General features: G+C 48.5%; 1 protein-coding gene across 5 annotated transcripts in view; it reads right to left on the bottom strand.

Moving 5' to 3' along the window:
• abcg4a (ATP-binding cassette, sub-family G (WHITE), member 4a) overlaps nucleotides 1-20263 on the bottom strand; it is a 153786-nt gene that overhangs the window by 31976 nt on the left and 101547 nt on the right. For all 5 annotated transcript variants that reach the window (XM_085967813.1, XM_085967816.1, XM_085967814.1 and 2 more), the window contains 2 exons: nucleotides 7405-7522; nucleotides 4817-4949 (listed from right to left, as the gene is read on the bottom strand). In XM_085967813.1, the coding sequence (XP_085823939.1) occupies nucleotides 4817-4949; nucleotides 7405-7522 (251 nt within the window). The remainder of the gene's footprint in view (nucleotides 1-4816; nucleotides 4950-7404; nucleotides 7523-20263) is intronic.

Below are 20263 nucleotides of genomic sequence, written 5' to 3'. Positions count from 1 at the left end.
TTCCCACGATTTCATTAACAGGCCATTAAAAACAAACAAACATTTTCCTGATTGTTGTTGAGATAATTTCACTCCCACATAAATTATCTGACAATCGTCTTCACAGAAGTTTGAACCGCATCCTGTCCCCACCAATTAAGATCTCGTAAATACAAGTGTTTATCTTACTCCAGTCTCTCGAAACACAGAAAGTTAACATGCAGGTACAGCAAGCAATTAGGAAGGCAAATGGTATGTTGGCCTTTATTGCAAGGGGGTTGGAGTATAAGAGTAAGGAAGTGCTGTTACAATTGTACAGGGCCTTGGTGAGACCATACCTGGAGTACTGTGCACAGTTTTCGTCTCTGTACCTAAGAGAAGTTGCCTTGGAGGCGGTGCAACGATTGATTCCTGGGATGAGAGGGTTGTCCTATGATGAGAGATTGAGTAGATTGGGCCGATACACTCTGGAGTTTAGAAGAATGAGAGGTGATCTCATTGAAACATATAGGGCTAAAAATTGAGTAGCGCCCCAATTGAGGCGCTAACTTCACCGGGGCACTAACCCGGAAAAGTTAGCGCCCCCTGCGCCGGTAATTGAGTGGTTGTGCCCCAAGAGGGAAGCGGGGCACTACTGGAAGCGCCCCGCCTCCCTCTTGGGGCGCGGCGAGTGAATATCGTGGCGCTATGTGCCGCAGCGCCACACGTGCGGCACGTCGCGCTGCGGTATTGCAGGCCTTCCTCCCCTTCTTAAAGGGGAGGGGCCTTGTGCAGCGCGACCTGGGGCCCAGCCGGGCCCCCGAGGATCGGGAGTGCAGGCAAAAGAGCCCGGCACCCAAGAGAAGTGCCGGGCTCTTGGAGCGCAGCCGGCACTCCGCGGGGTGGGGGTGGGGGGGGTGGGTTCAGGAGGCCGGGGACGGGCGCGCAGGCAGGTGCTGGCAGGTGGCCAGCAACAAAAATGGCCGCCCCGCACCTCGCCTTTAAATTGCGCCTCCCTGGCCGCAGGTACGCCCCCCTGACCCTGTCGGACATAGCGTCCGGCGGTAAATCAGGGGGCGCTCCCGAAGATCATGGCCGGGGTGTGAGCGGGGCACTGCGCACACCAATGATGTCATCGCCAGCGGTGCAGCGCCGCAGGGCGCTACCGGTTAGCGCCACCACTAACCTCCCGCTGAATTTTGCGGGAGGCGTGGGCAGTGCTGCGCCCGGGCGCCAGTTGGTTTGCGCCCCACATAGCGCCCTCTTAAGGCGCTAACGGGTGGTGCTACCAACTGAATTTTTCCCCCATAAGGTTCTGAGAGGGCTTGACAGGGTAGATGCTGAGAGGCTGTTTCCCCTGGCTGGAGAGTCTAGAACCAGGGGTCACAGTCTCAGGATAAGGGGTCGGCCATTTAAGACTGAGATGAGGAGAAATTTCTTCACTCAGAGGGTGGTGAATCTGGAATTCTCTGCCCCAGAGGGCTGTGGATGCTCAGTCATTGAGTATATTCAAGGCTGAGATCGACTGATTTTTGGACTCTAAGGGAATTAAGGGATATGGGGATCGTGGAGTTGAGATCGAAGATCAGCCATGATCTTATTGAATGGCGGAGCAGGCTCGAGGGGCCGTGTGGCCGACTCCTGCTCCTATTTCTTATGGTCTTATGTTCTCTTGCAGGATACGTCACCTCAGACACCAGGGCTGTAATGTAACTGAGGAGATACTAAAAGAAAGTGTCAGCCAGTGGTGATGACGGGCTATCAGGCCATGGATTGTCTAAACTCTCAGCCACTTGTATGAGCTACTCGATGCTTAATGGTACCCGTGAGCGCCCGAGAAATGAGTAAGGGGAAAAGAGAAAATCGACAGAACAAAGAGGAAATTAAAAAAAAGTACAAGCATAAATTCAAGACAGTTACGAATAAATCCAATAGGGAAATAAGGCAAGACTTCTTCACTGAGAAAGTGGTTAGAATGTGGAACTCACTACCACAGGAAGCGGTTGAGGCGAATAGCTCAAATGCTTTCAAAAGGAAACTAGATGAGTACATGAGAGAAAAGGGAATTGAAAGATATGCTGAAAGGCTGAGATGAGGTAAATGGAATGGGAGGAGTCTCGTGTGGAGTTTAAGCACCAGCGCAGACTAGTTGGGCCGAAGGGCCTGTTTCTGTGCCGTATATTCTGTGCAAAAGTTTTTGTTTCAGTGAGTGGTTTAATCCAATGTCTCTCAATATGCAATGAACAGAAACAGTGAAGAAAGGGGATTTCAACAAAAGGACAACTTTCCTTGAGAGAGATGTTCAATTTAAAATGTTTCTTGCGGAAATGGAACACACTTTAAAAGTCATCCTTTGGCTGTAAAGCGCTTTGGGACATCCTGAGGTCATGAAAGGTGCTGTAGAAATGTAAGTCTTTCTTACGTGACACCGTCACTTGTGAACTATTCAACTTTTGCACTCGAGGCCAGTGCAGGGGCGCTTGTTGGAGCTCGGGTTTCACCTTGTGTTTTATTTTCCCCCCGCGCTGGAGGGATTTAGTCGCATCCCTTTGTGTCCTGTTCAGCCCGTGCATTCTTTCCTCTTTTGTTGCTGAAAAATTGTAAAGCGCCGGTTGCATTTCGACGCGCTGCTGCTTGTTCTGGCTCACCTTCAAAAGCAATTACACTTGTGAAACTGGCACACAACAGTGTAAAAAAAACAGATCCAGCAGGTGTGTGTACGAGCGGGGGAAGCTGAGTATTCGCACGCTGATCTTTCAGCACACGATTCCAACCCGCGAAGTGCATCAGCAGCACAGCGGAGACCGGCCTGGTCTTGCTTTCAACGGGTAATGTTACTCGGCTGAACTGCTCTGCAATACAATTCTCCAGATCAGCAAACCAAGGCACGTACAATGAGACAGTCAATGTCACGATGGCTTTGATGCTTCGTCGGTCACTCAAAATCAAATGTGCAAAAGCAAACCAGGGGGAACTGGGTGGCGGACTAGGTTAGCTGCTTGCCTTTCCACCTCGAGGACCTAGGTTCAAATCCCACCCAGACAGATGGTATGCAAGTCTTGTCTGTGTGATGGCTTTAAGCATCCTAGGCGAAATTAGTTTGGACAGGATCAAGTTTAGGCAGAGAGGTCAATAACCAGGGGGCATAGAGTAAGGAGTTGAGGAGAAATGTTTTTCACCCAGAGGGTGGTGGGGGTCTGGAACTCACTGCCTGAAAGGGTGGTAGAGGCAGAAACCCTCATCACATTTAAAAAGTACTTGGATATGCACTTGTAGTGCCGGAACCTACAGGGCTACGGACCAAGAGCTGGAAAGTGGGATTAGGCTGGAGAGCTCTTTTTCGACCGGCACAGACACGATGGGCCGAATGGCCTCCTTCTGTGCCGTAAATTTCTGATTCTATGATTCTATAAGCCTACAGCACAAAACTGTCCTTACCAGCAGGCAATCTCACTCAGAGTGGCCACAATGATGCAGCCAATGTGATATGCCGCCTATTATGCACCTTTGGGAAGGATCGGGTGGGGCGTGTAACAGGCGATTACTATCGCCAGTTTTCCACCCCCGTTGAAGATAAAAATGACTCCCACGGGCCTCACAGTGCTGGTGGTCGGAGCTGAGGTACACTATTGCAGCAGAGCAGAGGAAGCTTTGCTCTGCAACTCAGCTACGCCCCACCCTCCAAGAACGCTGCGTACCTCCCACTCTGACCGCTTGTCCATCCCCCCCGCTTCCTTCGCTCCATCATTGGCGGCCGCGCCTTCAGCCGTCTAAGCTCTGGAATCCCCTCTCTAAACTTCTGACCTGAGGCTGCGGACTTTTTGTATTTGAAACAGGAAAGTATTTCACTTTTGATACACATATAAACAAAACTGGTGCTCTGCAAACACAGGAATCAAGTAGAGAAGAGAAAAGGTTCAGGGGAAAATGAAGTAGGGGGTAATTTTAACCTAACAAGTGACATGAATCAGTCATTCATGAAATAAAAACTTATGAAATAATACTGAGCGGCCTGCTGGTGGCGCTGTCCAGGGAGAGTATAAATACTCGGGCATGGGCCCAGCTTGCGCAGGACATTCTTAACAGGAACTAGTGAAGGACACAACTAGACCTCCATGTTGTAAAACAGTTGATTAAAGCTTTGTTTAACGCTTAGACCAAGTGCCTAGTAGTTTTCTTACATCAACAAGTAGGGAAAGTGACGGAATCAGGTGGAACTTCGGTTCTACACCCTGCCCAATATTGTTCTCCGCTGGCTTCAATGGAGATAAAATCAGGCGGGGTGTAAAACCAGAACTGCTCCCGATCTCGTTAATATATCTGAAGAGCGGATTTAAGTTAAAATAGCCTCCAATTAATGATTCATTTCCTAAGGTTTAATCTCTCTCCCCAGTTGGAGGTTTGCAACTCAACCAACACCTCAAATTTAAAATTCTCATCCTTGTGTTCAGATCCCTCCGTGGTATCACGCCTCCCCATCTCTGTAACCTCCTGCAGACTCACAACCCTCCAAGAACTCTGCGTTCCTCCCACTCTGGTCTCTTGTCCATCTCCCACTTCCTTCGCTCCATCATTGGCGGCCGTGCCTTCAGCCGCCTAGGCCCCACGCTCTGGAATTCCCTCAGTAAACTTCTCTGCCTCTCCTCCTTTAAGAAGCTCCTTAAAACCGACCTCTGTGACCAAGCTTTGGGTCACCTGTCCTAATGCCTCCTTCTTTGGCCTGGTGTCGATTCTTCTGTCTGATGACGCTCCTGTGAAGCGCCTTGGGAGGTTTTAATAAGTTAAAGGAGCTATATAAATGCAAGTCGTTGCTGTTGCTGGACACATGGGAAATGGCGTGTCGGCGCTGCGCACATACCATCATGGCTTCCAGTACTGTGAGGTGCGGGAGGAGCATGTCATCTTGCATGATGTAACAGGACATCTTTCTGAAAGTTCGCAGATCCCGAGGCTGCCCATTCACCAGAATCTGGCCTTTCATTCCCGTTTTCCTAAGAGGAGCAGGAAGGAAGTGTAAAACAAAAAGGTAATTTTTATTACAAAGCATTTACAGCACAGAAACAGGCCGTTCGGCCCAACAGGTCCGTGCCGGTGTTTATGCTCCACACGAGCCTCCTCCCACCCCTCTTCATCTCACCCCATCAAGATCTCCTTCTATTCCTTTCTCCCTCATGTGCTTATCTAGTTTCCCCTTTAAATGCATCTATACTATTCGCCTCAACCACTCCCTGTGGTAGCGAGATCCACATTCTCACCACTCTCTGGGTAAAGAAGTTTCTCCTGAATTCCCTATTGGATTTATTAGGGACTGTCGTATATTTGTGACTCCTTGTTCTGGTTCTCACCCGCAATTGGAAACATCTTCTCTATGTGTACCCGATCAAACCCCTTCATAATCATAGTCTTTAGGTGCAGTGACATGATCAGTAATTAATACTGAAATAACAAACACTGGAAACAAACTGGTAGAAATGGAGGGACCGAAACTGAAGGAGATCAAAGTTGATCTTAATTCTTTATCATTTGTTTTTTTGTCCAGCTCCCTTCCTCACCTGAAGGTGCTGATTGTTGCCATGGCGTTGGCTGGTACCTTACTCAACTTGTCATTCTTTACGTGAGCCCAGATAGGGTGTCAATAGGCTATTCCATCATGTGGGGCATCGCAACCAAGCTCAATCCTGTCCCCAAATCTCCTTCATTAGAAAACAGCTGCTAAACTAGTCTTTAGCTTCTTTCTCAGGCACTGCACTAAGCCCTATGGACCAGGGTTCGATTCTTGCTCGATACCGAGTTAGCTGGTCTCAGCCGTTAATAAAAACTGGGGTGGGGCAGGGCGGGGGGCGGGATACAAATTGGCCTCCGCACCCCTGGTCTAGCGAGAGGTGAGCAAAATAAGTATCGGCTTTCTGATCGCTATCCAGCAACTCCTGAGCGGACATTGTGGGGAGACGTGGTCGACTCAGCTATGAGGCGCTCCATGTTCCGAGTTGTTCTGCTGACACTCACTTGGGCAGCTGTTTAATTGGCCAAAATCAGACTCAAACTGGGGTTACCATGTCGCGCCTCCAACAGGCCGCTCGCACATTTGAATTGCACGAATGTTGGCATACTTGCCTCGCAGTGGCCTGAAGGGAACATAAGAACATAAGAAATAAGAGCAGGAATGGGCCTCATGGCCCCTTGAGCCTGCTCCGCCATTCAATAAGATCATGGCTGATCATCGACCTCAACTCCACTTTCCTACCCGATCCCCATATCCCTTGATTCCCCTAGAGTCCAAAAATCTAGCGATCTCAGCCTTGAATATACTCAAAGACTCAGCATTCACAGCCCTCTGGGGCAGAGAATTCCAAAGATTCACAACCCTCTGAGTGAAGAAATTCCTCCTCATCTCAGTCTTAAATGGCCAACCCCTTATCATGAGACTGTGCCCCCTAGTTCTAGACTCTCCAGCCAGGGGAAACAACCTCTCAGCATCTACCCTGTCAATCCCCCCATAGAATCTTGTATGTTTCAATGAGATCCCCTCTCATTCTTCTAAACTCCAGAGAGTATAGGCCCATTCTACACAATCTCTCTCATCATAGGACAGCCCTCTCATCCCAGGAATCAATCTAGTGAACCTTCGTTGCACCGCCTCCAAGGCAAGTATATCCTTCCTTAGATAAGGAGACCAAACTGTGCACAGTACTCCAGGTGTGGTCTCACCAAGGCCCTGTACAATTGTAGCAAGACTTCCTTACACTTATACCCCAACCCCCTTGAAGTACCCAGTATTGGGGTTGGAGCGAGCGACGGGGGTGGGAGGGGGCTGGCAATCGCGGCTGTGGAGTCGGGGAAACACTCCTGCTCCTCCTGGCTCCACGAGTAGGTTTTCTTTTAAATTTGTTTTAAAAAAAACATATTCCTCACTGGCTGCCGCAAGCCAGGTAACGGCCCTGCTCATCACTGTCCAATTTCTGTAAGGGGTCCTAAAACAGGCGTTTAATTTAAAGGACCTAACGCTTGTTTTAGGCGGCCACCAGGGATGCCTGAAAAAATGGCCTGACACAATTCTGGGCTGAAGTTGGGCCTCGTTGCACCAGTTCTATGCCTGTTAAAAGGGCACAATGAGGTTCAGTTCCCACCCCAGTGTCTGTGGCAGGTTTGGGTGCACAGATAGAACGTGAGCACACGTGTTTCTACAATGGAGAGTTTGTGCACAGGCTGTGGACAATCAGTGCACAGCAGGTGGGTGAACATCTGATTCTAGATCGCCATTTCATGTTTGGCCCAAACTTGGAATGTTTTTCCTCCGAAATGTTTAGTGAACTGCCTAAAATGTAGAAAATGATTATCTGCATGACATTACTAAAGTGTGCTATCTTCCCTCTGTTTGAAAAAGGATTACCAGTGAGAGAATGCAAGAATCAATACTAATAAGCCTGCGTTATTTTTGTGACTCACCTGTATCCTGCCAGAATGTTCATGAAGGTCGACTTGCCAGCGCCTGAAGGACCCATAATCCCAATTAGCTCTCGACTGCAGAATCTTCCAGATAGGCATTTTAAGAGAGTCTTGTACCCTAAAAGGCAAAGTTACAAACGTGTGTCATGAGCATGGCATTTCCTGAACACCTCGAGTCTCTTCGCCGGGAGCAAGCGGAAGCCAAGCGCAGGCAGTGGAAGGAGCTGCACGTCAACCCAAGCACCCCACCCGCCTGCCCCTTCAACCACCGTCTGCCCCACCTGTGACAGAGACTGTAGGTCCCGCATTGGACTCATCAGTCACCTGCGAACTCATTTTTAATGTGGAAGCAAGTCATCCTCGGTTCCGAGGGACTGCCTAAGAAGAAGAGAAGGAAGAATTTCCTGGGCTGGAAAGTGGGTTAGCACCTCGTTCCTTCATCCCTTGGACCAGCATGTGAATTCAGGATGAACAAAAGTCTCTTCTGGTTTTTTAGTTGTATGGGGCCTATGTGAAACGAGTTGGGCAGACTCATCCTTGACCCTAGTCACTGTGTGCCCATAGCGCAAAGCTGCCCCTAATTTGGCATTCAGTTGCCAATAACACTCCAGAAAGATGTGGTGTGGGAATGGACAAATTACACTGGTGCAATAGAGGGTGTTCTGAGGGCGAGTGAAAGACACATTGTTGAGGCAGGGTAGAAGAATCATAGAATAATTATAATTATCATTATGCTGATTAAATCTGTGAATGTCTACTTGTAATGCTGTGAACTCTATTATTTTGAGGAGTAACTTATAACTAAGAAGGCTGATCCTCTTACAAAAGGTTAACTTATTCATTTTAACATTTTCTAATGTTTTACCTCGATGGATGCTGTGGTGATCAAGGCGAGGTTCGATAGTGCTAGTAAACAAATTTGTTTTTTTTACTACAATTATACAGGGCCCTGGTGAGACCACACCTGGAGTATTGTGTACAGTTTTGGTCTCCTCACCTAAGGAAGGATATACTTGCCATAGAGGGAGTGAAACGAAGGTTCACCAGACTGGTTCCTGGGATGGGGGGATTGTCCTATGAGGAGAGATTGAGTAGACTAGGCCTATATTCCCTAGAGTTTAGAAGAATGAGGGGTGATCTCATTGAAACATACAAAATTCTTACAGGGCTTGACAGGGTAGATGCAGGGAGGATGTTTCCCCTGGCTGGGGAGCCTAGAACCAGGGGTCACAGTCTCAGGATAAGGGGTCGGCCATTTAGGACTGAGATGAGGAGAAATTTCTTCACTCAGGGGGTGGTGAATCTTTGGAATTCTCTACCTCAGAGGGCTGTGGAGGCTCAGTCGGTGAGTATATTCAAGACAGCGATAGATAGATTTTTGGATACTAATGGACTCAAGGGATATGGGCATTGTACGGGAAGGTGGAGTTGAGGTAAAAGATTAGCCATGATCTTATTGAATGGCAGAGCAGGCTCAAAGGGCCGAATGGCCGACTCCTGCTCCTATTTCTGATGTCTAATATTCATATTCCTAGTTATAATATGAGGTCATCACTGGGCTGGCACAGCTGTTAAAAACAAATGCAGACCAAATGTGCAGGAGTCATTCACGAGCCAGAGAATAGCACAAACAAGTTCAATTTATAGATACTAATTAAGAGCTTCCTCAAGATTCAGGAGGGACAAGGGTGATGTGGCATCATCTGAGAATGCAGCGCTCCCTCAGTACTACACTGAAGGGCCATTTTAGATTATATGTTCAAGGTCCTGCAATAGGTCTTAAAACTACAGCCTCATGACATTGAGGCGATGGCTACCGACTCAACCAAGGTGACACAATACAACAGACAGACGCACTATCGGGAATTTTCTTCGAGCAGTTGCCCTGACAAGGTCACATGTCAAATCCCTATGTTTTAATGAGTTTAATTTTGATATGTAGCTCTTCCGATACCAAAGAATGCAGGGCAGGGAACTGCAGTGACTCTCTGTCCGTGGTATGGAGATATGAAGACATCATTTGGCGTCTCCCCACATTAGCACATTTGAGATCAGAATATTTTTAGGAACTGGAACAGGTCATTCAGCTCAACAAACCTGTCCCTGCTTCATAGGACTGTCAGCTGTGGCTCAGTGGGGAGCACACTCGCCTCTGAGTCAGAAGGTTGTGGGTTCAAAGTCCCACTCCAGGGACTTGATCATGTAAAGCTAGGCTGACGCTCCCAGTGCAGTACTGAGGGAGGGCTGCACTGTCAGAGGTGCCGTCTTTCAGATAAGATGTTAAACCGAGGCCCCGTCTGCCCTCTCAGGTGGATGTAAAATATCCCATGGCATTATTTCGAAGTAGAGCAGGGGGAGTTCTCCCTGGTGTTCTGGCCAATATTTATCCCTCAACCAACATAATAAAAACAGATTATCTGGTCATTATCACATTGCTGTTTGTGGGACCTTGCTGTGCGCAAATTGGCTTCCACATTACAACATTGGCTGTAAAGTGATGTCCGGTGGTCGTGAAAGGCGCTATATAAATGCAACTCTTTCTTGCTTTAAGTCAACCCTACCTTTCCTTTTCACAATCCTGCTTCCCCCCGAAAAACACATGGGCAGTAATTCGGGTCGGTGGCTTGCCGCGCGTGCAAGCCCCTGATATGCACTTACCCGACGCGCTGACATTTCACCTCCAGGGACGCCTGGAATTCCATTTTGAAACAGAAGAATCCCGGGCAGCGTTTGACGTCACGCCGCCCAGGAGTGCAGCCAGCGTGAAGCCTGGAGCGCGCTGTGCAAGTGAGACACGCCCCTTGAGGTCTCAGTTTAATAGGACACGCCCCCAATGTTTCTCACAAGCTGCTAAGCATTTTTACATGCAAAGCAGCATTTTAAATAGGTTTTTGGTATTTTTATGAAGCTTTTGGTAACTTTTATAAACTTTTAAAAACGTTTACATTATTTTGAAGAATCTGAAGTAGTTTTAAACAGAATTAAAGCAATTTAAAGACTTTTAAAAGCCCTAAAATAATTTTTTTATTCCATTTATTTATTTAGCAATGTCGTCGTCATACGTGTCTTCACACTGTTCCCTTTGGGGAACTGTATGAAGTGGTGGAAGGATTTATGGCCGTGATTAACACTCATTCCGTGACCGTAACCATCTTTGAACCAGCCATTAGGGTGGTTAGTCCTATGGCGGGAGGGTTTTACGGGCTCCCACAAGCTATACAAGGAGGGGGGGCCACCCACACCCACGGACGCAAATATCCCACTGGATGTCAACTCAGAATTTAGAGCCGGAGCTCCGACTCCACTTGCCGGGACTGTCTGGAGCGGGGTTCGAAACCCTACCCCGTCTGGCCCAGCGGCGGGGATCCTACCGCTACGCCAAAGGCCCAATCCGATTAGCAATGTGAAATGGCTGGAATGAGCACAATTCACGGCATTAAAAGAACTCACAATTGAACTGATGATGACCTCAGCAATCTCCTCAACGAGGTGGAGGCGCAGCGCCTGCTCATCATTGGTAATGAGAAGTCAAAGGTGCCGCAAAAAGGACAGATGATAGCTTGGTCTTTCAAGTGGCAGCATAGGGCTCCAGTCACGGGGAGGGAAAAGGCGCAGGAAACGTATGGGTGTCACCTTTTGCGCGGAGTGGGCCTTTTGCGCGGAGTGGGCCTTTTGCGTAGCGGTAAGCATCTCCGCCGCTGGGCCAGAAGGAGTAGGGTTTCGAACCCCGCTCCAGACAGTCCCGGCAAGTGGAGTCGGAGCTCCAACTATAAATTCTGGGTGGACATCCAGTGGGATACTTGCGTCCGCGGGTGTGGGTGGCCCCCCCCCCTCAGATGGGTTGTGGGAGCCCGTAAAACCCTCACGCCATAGGACTAACCACCCTAATGGCTGGTATGAAGATGGTTATGGTCACGGAAGGAGCGTTAACGTGGCCAGAAATCCTTCCACCACTTCATACAGTTCCCGAAAGGGAACAGTGTGAGGATACGTACGACGATGACCTGTTGCGCAATGCACCTCCTTGGACCCTCAGTCGCAGATGCGAGGGGGCAAATCGTGCAATTGTTAAATTTTTCATTTTATTGACATGTAAAATGTTGGCCCAGTAATTCCCTTCCAAACGCGCGAGTACGGTCGGGGTACTTACGCGTCTGTCCGGAGGAAATGCCGGTTTTCAGCATGCACAGCGCATGTGGGGAAAACCGGCATTTCCTGTCCTCTGAATGAAGGGGTTCAGAGGCAGAACGTGTGCGACTGTACAGGCAGCGCGTGCGCAGTAAAATTCGCCGCTTTCATTCATGCTTTCAGTGAGGTCAAGTCCTTACAACTTACACATGAAAAAAGCATGAGTACAGTTGCTCCAGAGGCTGCGGTTGTTTGGGAAAGGGATGAAAGTTATTTTAAGAAATGCTGAGGTAAGTTTTAAAGTTTATTTTTGTTTTTTAAAACGGGTTTTCAGTACTGTAGGTAGAAGGAGCAATTGTGGCTCTGTGAATTGAATTTGCTGTGTTTATTAAATGTGAAAATGACTCCAACATTTTTAAGAAAGAAACTTTTCATCAGTAATATATTCTTTTAAGTAATTATGTATGCATGTCTGTATATATTCCTTTGCGTGTATGTATATATTCCTTTACTTATGTGAATGAATGTATGTATTTAATTATGACTTTCAGAGAAAGTAACTTATTGGAAAATCATAATTAAAAACATACATTCATACACATAAGTAAAGGAATATAAAACATACATACATATACGTAAAGGAATATATGCGGACATACATACATAATTACTTATTATTGATGAAGTTTCTTTCTTAAAAGTGTTGGAAATGTTACATTACTCATTTTAGAACACTCATTCTCACATTCAATTCACACAGCCACAATTGCTCCTTCTACCTACCGTACTGAAAACCCGTTTAAAAAAAAAAAATTTAAACTTTAAAACTAACCTCAGCATTTCTTAAAATAAGTTTCCTCCCTTTCCCAAACAAAAATATTGCCTTTCAGAAGCTCCACGATAAAATATATCTTCCTCCGCAGCCTTGGAGCAACTTTACACATGCTTTTTTCAAGTGTAACTTGTAAGGACTTACCCTCACTGAATCCATGAATGAAATCGACGAAGTTCACTGCGCACGCGCTGCCTGTGCAGTCACACGCGCTGTGCCTCTGAGCCCCTTCGTTCAGAGGACTGGAAATGCCGGCGTTCCCCGCATGCACGGTGTTTCCTGAACGCCGGCATTTCATCCGGCCAGATGCGTGAGTACCCAGACCGTACTCACGCATTTGGACCCGAATTACTGGGCCAATATTTATCCACTGAACCATCTGTATCGTCTGCCCTTGTACATTAATTTTATTAATCTTTGGGCGCAGAAGCTTCTGCCCGATTCTCCTCTTAATCTTAACATCCTCATTTTGGACTTGTGTCCCCTGCTACTTCAAGCCTTTGCCACAGAGAACCACTTCAATGAATCAAATTAGTCAACTTGAAAATTTCAATTGGGTATTGACAACTGTCATCACAAAGCCACATCCCACCACTCCAAGAGGTGGCTTGAAGGTGTCAGCCCTGGCTCAGTGGGGAGCACTTTTGCCTCTGAGTCAGAAGGTTGTGGGTTCAAGTCCCACTCCAGAGACTTCAGCACAAAATTGAGGCTGACACTCCAGTGCAGTGCTGAGGGAGCGCCGCACTGTCGGAGGGGCAGTACTGAGGGAGCGCCGCACTGTCGGAGGGACAGTACTGAGGGAGTGCTGCACTGTCAGAGGGGCAGTGCTGAGGGAGTGCTGCACTGTCGGAGGGGCAGTGCTGAGGGAGTGCTGCACTGTCGGAGGGGCTGTGCTGAGGGAGCGCTGTACTGTCAGAGGGGCAGTACTGAAGGAGTGCTGTACTGTCAGAGGGGCAGTGCTGAGGGAGTGCTGCACTGTCAGAGGGCAGTACTGAGGGAGTACTGTATAGTCGGAGGGGCAGTACTGAGGGAGCGCTGCACTGTCGGAGGGTCAGTGCTGAGGGAGCGCCGCACTGTCGGAGGGGCAATACTGAGGGAGCGCTGCACTGTCGGAGGGGCAGTACTGAGGGAGCGCTGCACTGTCGGAGGGGCAGTACTGAGGGAGTGCTGCACTGTCGGAGGGGCAGTACTGAGGGAGCGCTGCACTGTCGGAGGGGCAGTACTGAGGGAGCGCTGCACTGTCGGAGCGCCGCACTGTCGGAGGTTGTTGTCTTTCAGATGAGATGTTAAACCGAGGCTCCATCTGTCCTATCAGATGGGTGCAAAAGATATCCTCTCACTATTTAAAGAAGAGCAGGGGCATTCTCCCCAGCGTTCTCACCAACATTTATCCCTCGACCATCATCACAAAAAAAAACAAATGATCTAGCGGTTTTTTTTCATTGCTGCTTGTGGGAGCTTGCTGTGTGTAATTTGGCTGCCACATTTTTCCACATTGCAACAGTGACAACACTTCAAAAGTACTTCATTGGCTGTAAAGGGCTTTGGGACATTCTGAAAGGCGCTATATAAATGCAAGTCTTTCTTTTTCTTTGTTGGCATTCCAGTGTGTTATACCACCTTGATGCGTCTTTGATCGAAGTGCCCTCAAACAAGCTGCGAGATCATATGACCACAAGTTGCGTTCAGATGAAGAAGGCACTTTACTCCCGATCACTAACCCCGGCGTCTCCCATTACAGCATGTAGTTGGGTTCTTGAATGAGTTCAGTGTCCCGGCTTCAATCACAGTTCCTGTGGTTTGAGCTGTTGGCCAACCAATGTGTGAAGAAATACTTCCTCCTGGCACCTGGCCTAAACTTGCCCTTGAATCTCTGCCCTCTCGTCCTCCTGCCCTGGCCTATCAAAAAATACCGCTGATGCCGCCAATTGTGTCGCCAATTAACTGAACACCCATGGCTGCTGGATGTCTGAACAAAGGGATTTTGCTTCTTCCTTCAAGATCCAGTGTTTGATGGTGGACATCACGGGGGTGATTTTCATTGGGCCATGGAGTCGGGATTGCAGGCGTGCGGGGGTTTAAAATCCCGAATTCTGGGGTCCCGATCCCATCCCGCACCCAACCCGCCTCCATGCCAATTTCAAAGGAGGCGGGTACCCGCCCCGCACTGGGCGGGAAGGGGATTAGTGCCAATTAACTGCCTGTTAACAGGTAGTTAACAGGCAGTTTTTAGCCTAATCCCTATTTTAATTGTTGAAATGTGGGATTCCCGACGGCTCCAAACCACGCCAAGTTAGTGAGGCGGGCCGTCGGGCTGAAGTGGTCGAGATGGCCGGTGTTCAGGTGAGTGATGGGTGCATGAGTGCATGAGGTAAGTGTGTTTAGTATGTTTAAAGTGTTTAAAGAAGTTTTACTTACATTTACATATCTTTACAGCCTTCCTTCCCTCAGGTCTCGGGAGTCCCTCATCTCACCGGCACAGAAAGCAGAATGGCCGCGATCTGTCAAAAATTGCAGCATTCAGCTTTCTGTTCCGGGGAGATCTCTAAATCATCCTGAGAGGAAGGAATTAACTTAGAGTACAGATTGTCAGTGTTTGAAACGCTGATATTTCATCTGTCAAAAGGTCTTGACAGATGAAATGTCAATCTGTGACGGCACCTGTTGCCGGGTGGCCCTTAATTGGCCTGCTGAGCCCGCTGGGCGGGTTCAACAAGGTCAATCAAGTCAAAATCGCGTGGGTTGGCTAGAACTCGATGGAGGCGGGACTACAACCCCGAATGTTGTAGTCCCGCCTCCTACCTGACTCCTCAATGAAAATCCTGCCCCTCATCTTTGCAACCCTTGTGCTTAATGCAATCAAGATGAAATTGACCTAGGGCGTTTCTTGCAAAGTTTGACAATTACCTTTTGGTGAAGCTGCTACCCACTTTAAGGGGCAAAGCAGTACGCCAACTGGAGGGGGGAAATTGACATGTAGCCATCAATGTTCCCCCTAATTGTTTTTGGGGTGCGTGGCCCCTTTAAGGGGCTGCGTGGCCCATTCAAATTTTCGCACAAGCGAGTTCTCCCATTTAAAAGCCAGTGAGCGGCCTGCGCGGGACCTCCAGACCGCTGCGCAGCCATGCAACTTAGCGGGAACGTTGGCGGTCATTCTCCTTGGGCATCTATGAGAAGCCAAATACAGATTAATAATGAAATAGGCTAGTTGCCCAACTGCCCTCTCAGCTGGGAACAGGCATGTTGATGACAGAATAAAAAAGATAAAGTCCTACCTTTAAAAAAAAATCGCTACATATTTATCCTTTATATAATTTATATTTGCAATTTATTGGGATACAGTCAGAGTTACGGTGACACCATCAAGTAAATGCTTGTTTACAACACTGCTAAAAAGGTCGTGGAAGATGCCAACACTCCTTTCAAAAGCTGTTGCAGTAAGGAAGAGCATTTTGGGACATGTTGCCCTAACTTATTGCCTCTTGGATTGGCCAGAGGCTGCTAAATCAGCCATGTAATGCAGAGCGGTTCTGGCGGAATGCTGATAGGTCAGAAGACCTTGTACTCAGCTGCCACTAGGCATGATTGTTGTAGACGAGCTCGTAAAACAACAGCTACCCTCATGAGCCACACAGGTCAGTTAAACAGTAGAATATTTTTTAAAAACCAACTAAACTACTAGGCCTAGAAATTGGGTATAGCCCCGCCAGCACGTTTGCGCCGAAAATTTTGCGCCCGCCGCGGAGCCAGTTGTGCCCGCCCCATATTCACTTTCAGCGCCCCAAAGCGGAACCGGGCGCTGGTACAGGGTGTGTCCGCCCCGCTTGGGGCGCTGAAAGTGAATTTCAGCGCTCCCGGTCCCGCTGCGCCACCCGATGCGGTGTGGCAGGCTGCTGTACTGCAGGCCTCCCCCTTCTCTTAAGGGGGAGGTGCCTGCAACGGCCGGAGCCCCGATTGCAAGTGCCGGCAAAAGAGCCCGGCACAACGGAGAAGTGCCGGGCTCCACGGAAACCAGCCGGCAATGCCGCGGGGGGGGGGGGGGGGTGGAGGAGGCCGGGGAAGGAGGTGCGGGCAGGCGGCCGCCGAAAAAGCGGCCGCCCCGCACCTCCACCTTAACTTGCGCCGCTAAGGCTGTAGTAAGGACCCGGTCTCCCGATGTTGTTAGCGCCCGCCACGGAAGAGGCGGCCGCTACTGAAGATGGGGATCGGCGTGGTTTCGGGCGGTACCGGGGCACTGCGCACACCGATGACGTCATCGGTGCCGGCGCAGCGCTACCGGCTAACGCCGATGTTAGGGCCCACCTAATTTCGGGTGCGACGCAACTTCCGGCGCAACCCACTCTTTCACCCCTAATTGGGCGCAAACGCAACTGAATTTCTAGGCCCTAATACTAAAACTAGAATGCTAAATACTAAACAGTAGAATACTAAAAAACTAACAGTACGATATATTAAAATACAACATTAAAATACCAGTTGGGGAGGAGCTCAGATTCGCGAAGGATGTGGAGTGGACTACAATCTATTATGGACTACAAAGGGAAACCCAGCTGTGTCATGCCCAGCAATGCCTCTCTCCCGGACGAGCTTAACACTTTTTACGCCCGGTTTGAGGCCAACAACAACTGGCCTGTTACAAGGGCGCCCGCGGCTCAGGATGACCGGGTCTTCTCAATCGCCGTGGCTGACGTGAGCAAGACTTTTAAGAGAGTGAACACCCATAAAGCACCCGGTCCAGATGGAATCCCTGGGCGTGTCCTTAGAGCATGCGCTGACCAGCTGGCAGCCGTGTTTACGGATATATTCAACCGTTCACTGTACCAGTATGTAGTCCCCACCTGCTTCAAGGTGACATCGGTTATTCCAGTCCCCAAAAAAACAAAAGTAACCTGTTTAAACGACTACCACCCCATAGCACTCACTTCTGTCATTGTGAAGTGCTTTGAGAGGCTAGTCAAAACCCACATCAACTCCTTACTAACTGACACACTGGACCCACTCCAATTTGCTTACCACCCAAAAAGATCTAGGGATGATGCCATCGCCACTGTACTGCACACTGCCTTATCACACCTGGATAAGAGGAACACCTATGTGAGAATGTTGTTCATTGATTATAGTTCAGCATTCAATACCATTATCCCCTCCAAGCTTGTCAACAAGCTCAGTGAGCTAGGACTTAACACCTCCCTATGCAACTGGATCCTGGACTTCCTGACGGGCAGACCCCAGGTGGTGAAAATAGGCAGTAACACCTCCTCAACACTGATCCTGAACACGGGAGCTCCCCAGGGTTGTGTGCTCAGCCCCCTTCTGTACTCCCTGTTTACTCACGATTGCGTGGCCATGCACAACTCCAACTCCATCATCAAATTTGCTGATGACACTACCGTTGTAGGCCTGATCACAGATGGCGACGAGACAGGCTACAGGGAGGAGGTAAGAGCTCTAGCAGAATGGTGCAAGTACAACAACCTCTCCCTCAACATCAGCAAAACAAAGGAGATGATCGTGGACTACAGGAAGCGGCAGGGGGAGGGACACACTGATGTGCCTCAATAATTCCGAGACTCGATGTTAGCGAAACAAAACAAGGCTTTTATTAACTTAGAACGTAACACGTAAGAGAGAGAGATATCTTCCTTCTGGAGACTGAGGCCAGACTGAGCTAGCTTACAAAAGGGGCCAGGTATGGGCGGAGCCCTACACACACAGCACATTCCAGCACATTCCAATAAACAATACAATGAGGACTGGGGGAAGGGAAATGACACTGAAACCGACCACAGTCACAGGCAGTGATGAATGGAATATTTCATCACACACACCCCAATCTACATCGAAGGGGCTGAGGTGGAGAGGGTCAGCAGCTTCAAATTCCTCGGTGTATTCATTACGGAGGACTTAACGTGGTCCCATCACATCGACGTCGTAACCAAGAAGGCATGCCAATGCCTGTTCTTCCTCAGGAGACTGAAGAAATTTGGAATGGCCCCCCTGATTCTCACCAACTTCTACCGGTGCACCATCGAGAGTATCCTGTCCAGCTGCATCACTACCTGGTATGGCAACTGCACCGCCACAGACCGCAAGGCTCTACAGATGGTGGTGAAAGCTGCACAACACACTATAGGAATTAAACTACCTGCTGTGCAGGATATCTACCCCGAGAGGTGCCGGGGGAAGGCCCTGAGAATCATCAAAGACGCGAGCCACCCCAGCCACAACCTCTTCGCCCTGCTCCCGTCCGGCAAGAGATACCGAAGTATACGGTCTCGTACCAGCAGGTTTCGAAACAGCTTCTACCCCCAGGCCATAAGACTCATGAATGAATAATTTATTATTATTTATTACTGTTGTTTTATTTATTATTACTCTATTTCTATTAGTATTTTATCATTGTTATGCCATATTTATTCCAATGTTGGGAGGACTCGTAAAAATCAACATTTCATTGTGCAGTACACACGTTTGCTGCATATATATGACAAATAAAATTGAATTGTAATTGATTGAGTGGGCTGCCTTAACATTGGGACGAAATGGTCCTTCACGGGTACTTTAAGCTGGCGATATTCTAAATCTCTGCTGGTTGAAGATTGCAGAACATTAGTACCTCACCTGAAGAAGGGTTTCGACCTGAAACGTTAACTCAGTTTTTCTCTCCACGGATGTTGCCTGGCCTGCTGAGTTTTTCCAGCTTTTTCTGTTGTTATTTCAGATTTCCAGCATCCGCAGTATTTTGCTATCGCATTAGTACCTCATCGTCAGGACCAGAATGCCTCTTCCAGTTACTTGGAACCAGCTGCCCTGTTCTGATGGCTCTTTTGGGGTTTAACGTTAAGTTTTGAACTGGTCCATATGGTGGTATGGGCATTATAATTGGCTTCAGCAACCCTGAGTTAGGGAAGGGGGCGGGGGGCAGGGGAATATCAGCCAGTGTTTCCTGTCCTGATCATGACCCCATGACCCTTGCTACAAATTCTGCTTCTCTGTGTCTGGAGATCAGGTGTTGACTGAATCAGGTTCAGCTGAAATGCAAGCTATGACTGTCAGCTGTGGCTCAGTGGGTATCACTCTCAACCTCTGAATCAGCAGATTTGTGGGTTCAAATCCCACCCCATGGGACTTGAGCACAAAAATCTCGGCCAATAATCCAGTGCAGTGCTGAGGGAGCGCTGCATTGTCAGAGGTGCCGTCTTTTGGATGAGATGTTAAACCGTAGGCCCCGTCTGCTCTCTCAGGTGGACGTAAAAGATCCCACGGCACTATTTCGAAGAAGAGCAGGGGAGATCTCCCCGGTGTCCTGGCCAATATTTATCCCTCAATCAACAGAACAAACACAGATTACCTGATCATTATCACATTGCTGTTTGTGGGAGCTTGCTGTGCGCAAACTGGCTGTTGCATTTCCTACATTACAACAGTGACTGCACTTCAAAAGTACTTCATTGGCTGTAAAGCACTTTGGGACGTCCGGTGGTCGTGAAAGGCGCTATAGAAATGCAAGTCTTTCTCTCTTTTACAGTCAAAGAGCCTACCCACACTCATCAGCTGGGCTCCCACTTTAAGAATGAGCTTGAGGATGAGGTTCCCGGGGGCTGCTGAGGTTTTTGGAACCGTGTCCCTCAAGGAAGGATTAGGATAAAAGATCTACAGTATATAAAACCTAATGTTGATTTTCCGTAACGCAATTGAGTGCCAACTGTAAACTGCTGGTGGAAGAGAGCTGGCAGGATTGCTGATTAGCTCTTAAACACTTTGCTCTCCTTAAACCGGACAAAATTTGAACATTTCAATTAGGTGCTAACAGCTAACAGCATCCCAGTGCAGGAGCAGATCTTGTTATTCGATTAAGGTCCTGAGCTTCTCCATTACTTCATAGAGTGGAAGAAGATG

This window comes from Somniosus microcephalus, chromosome 26 (assembly GCF_052327205.1).
Source record: "Somniosus microcephalus isolate GS21.2 chromosome 26, FLI_Smic_1.0, whole genome shotgun sequence".
Taxonomy (NCBI): Eukaryota; Metazoa; Chordata; class Chondrichthyes; order Squaliformes; family Somniosidae; genus Somniosus; species Somniosus microcephalus.
This window is presented reverse-complemented; position numbering and strand designations above follow the sequence as displayed.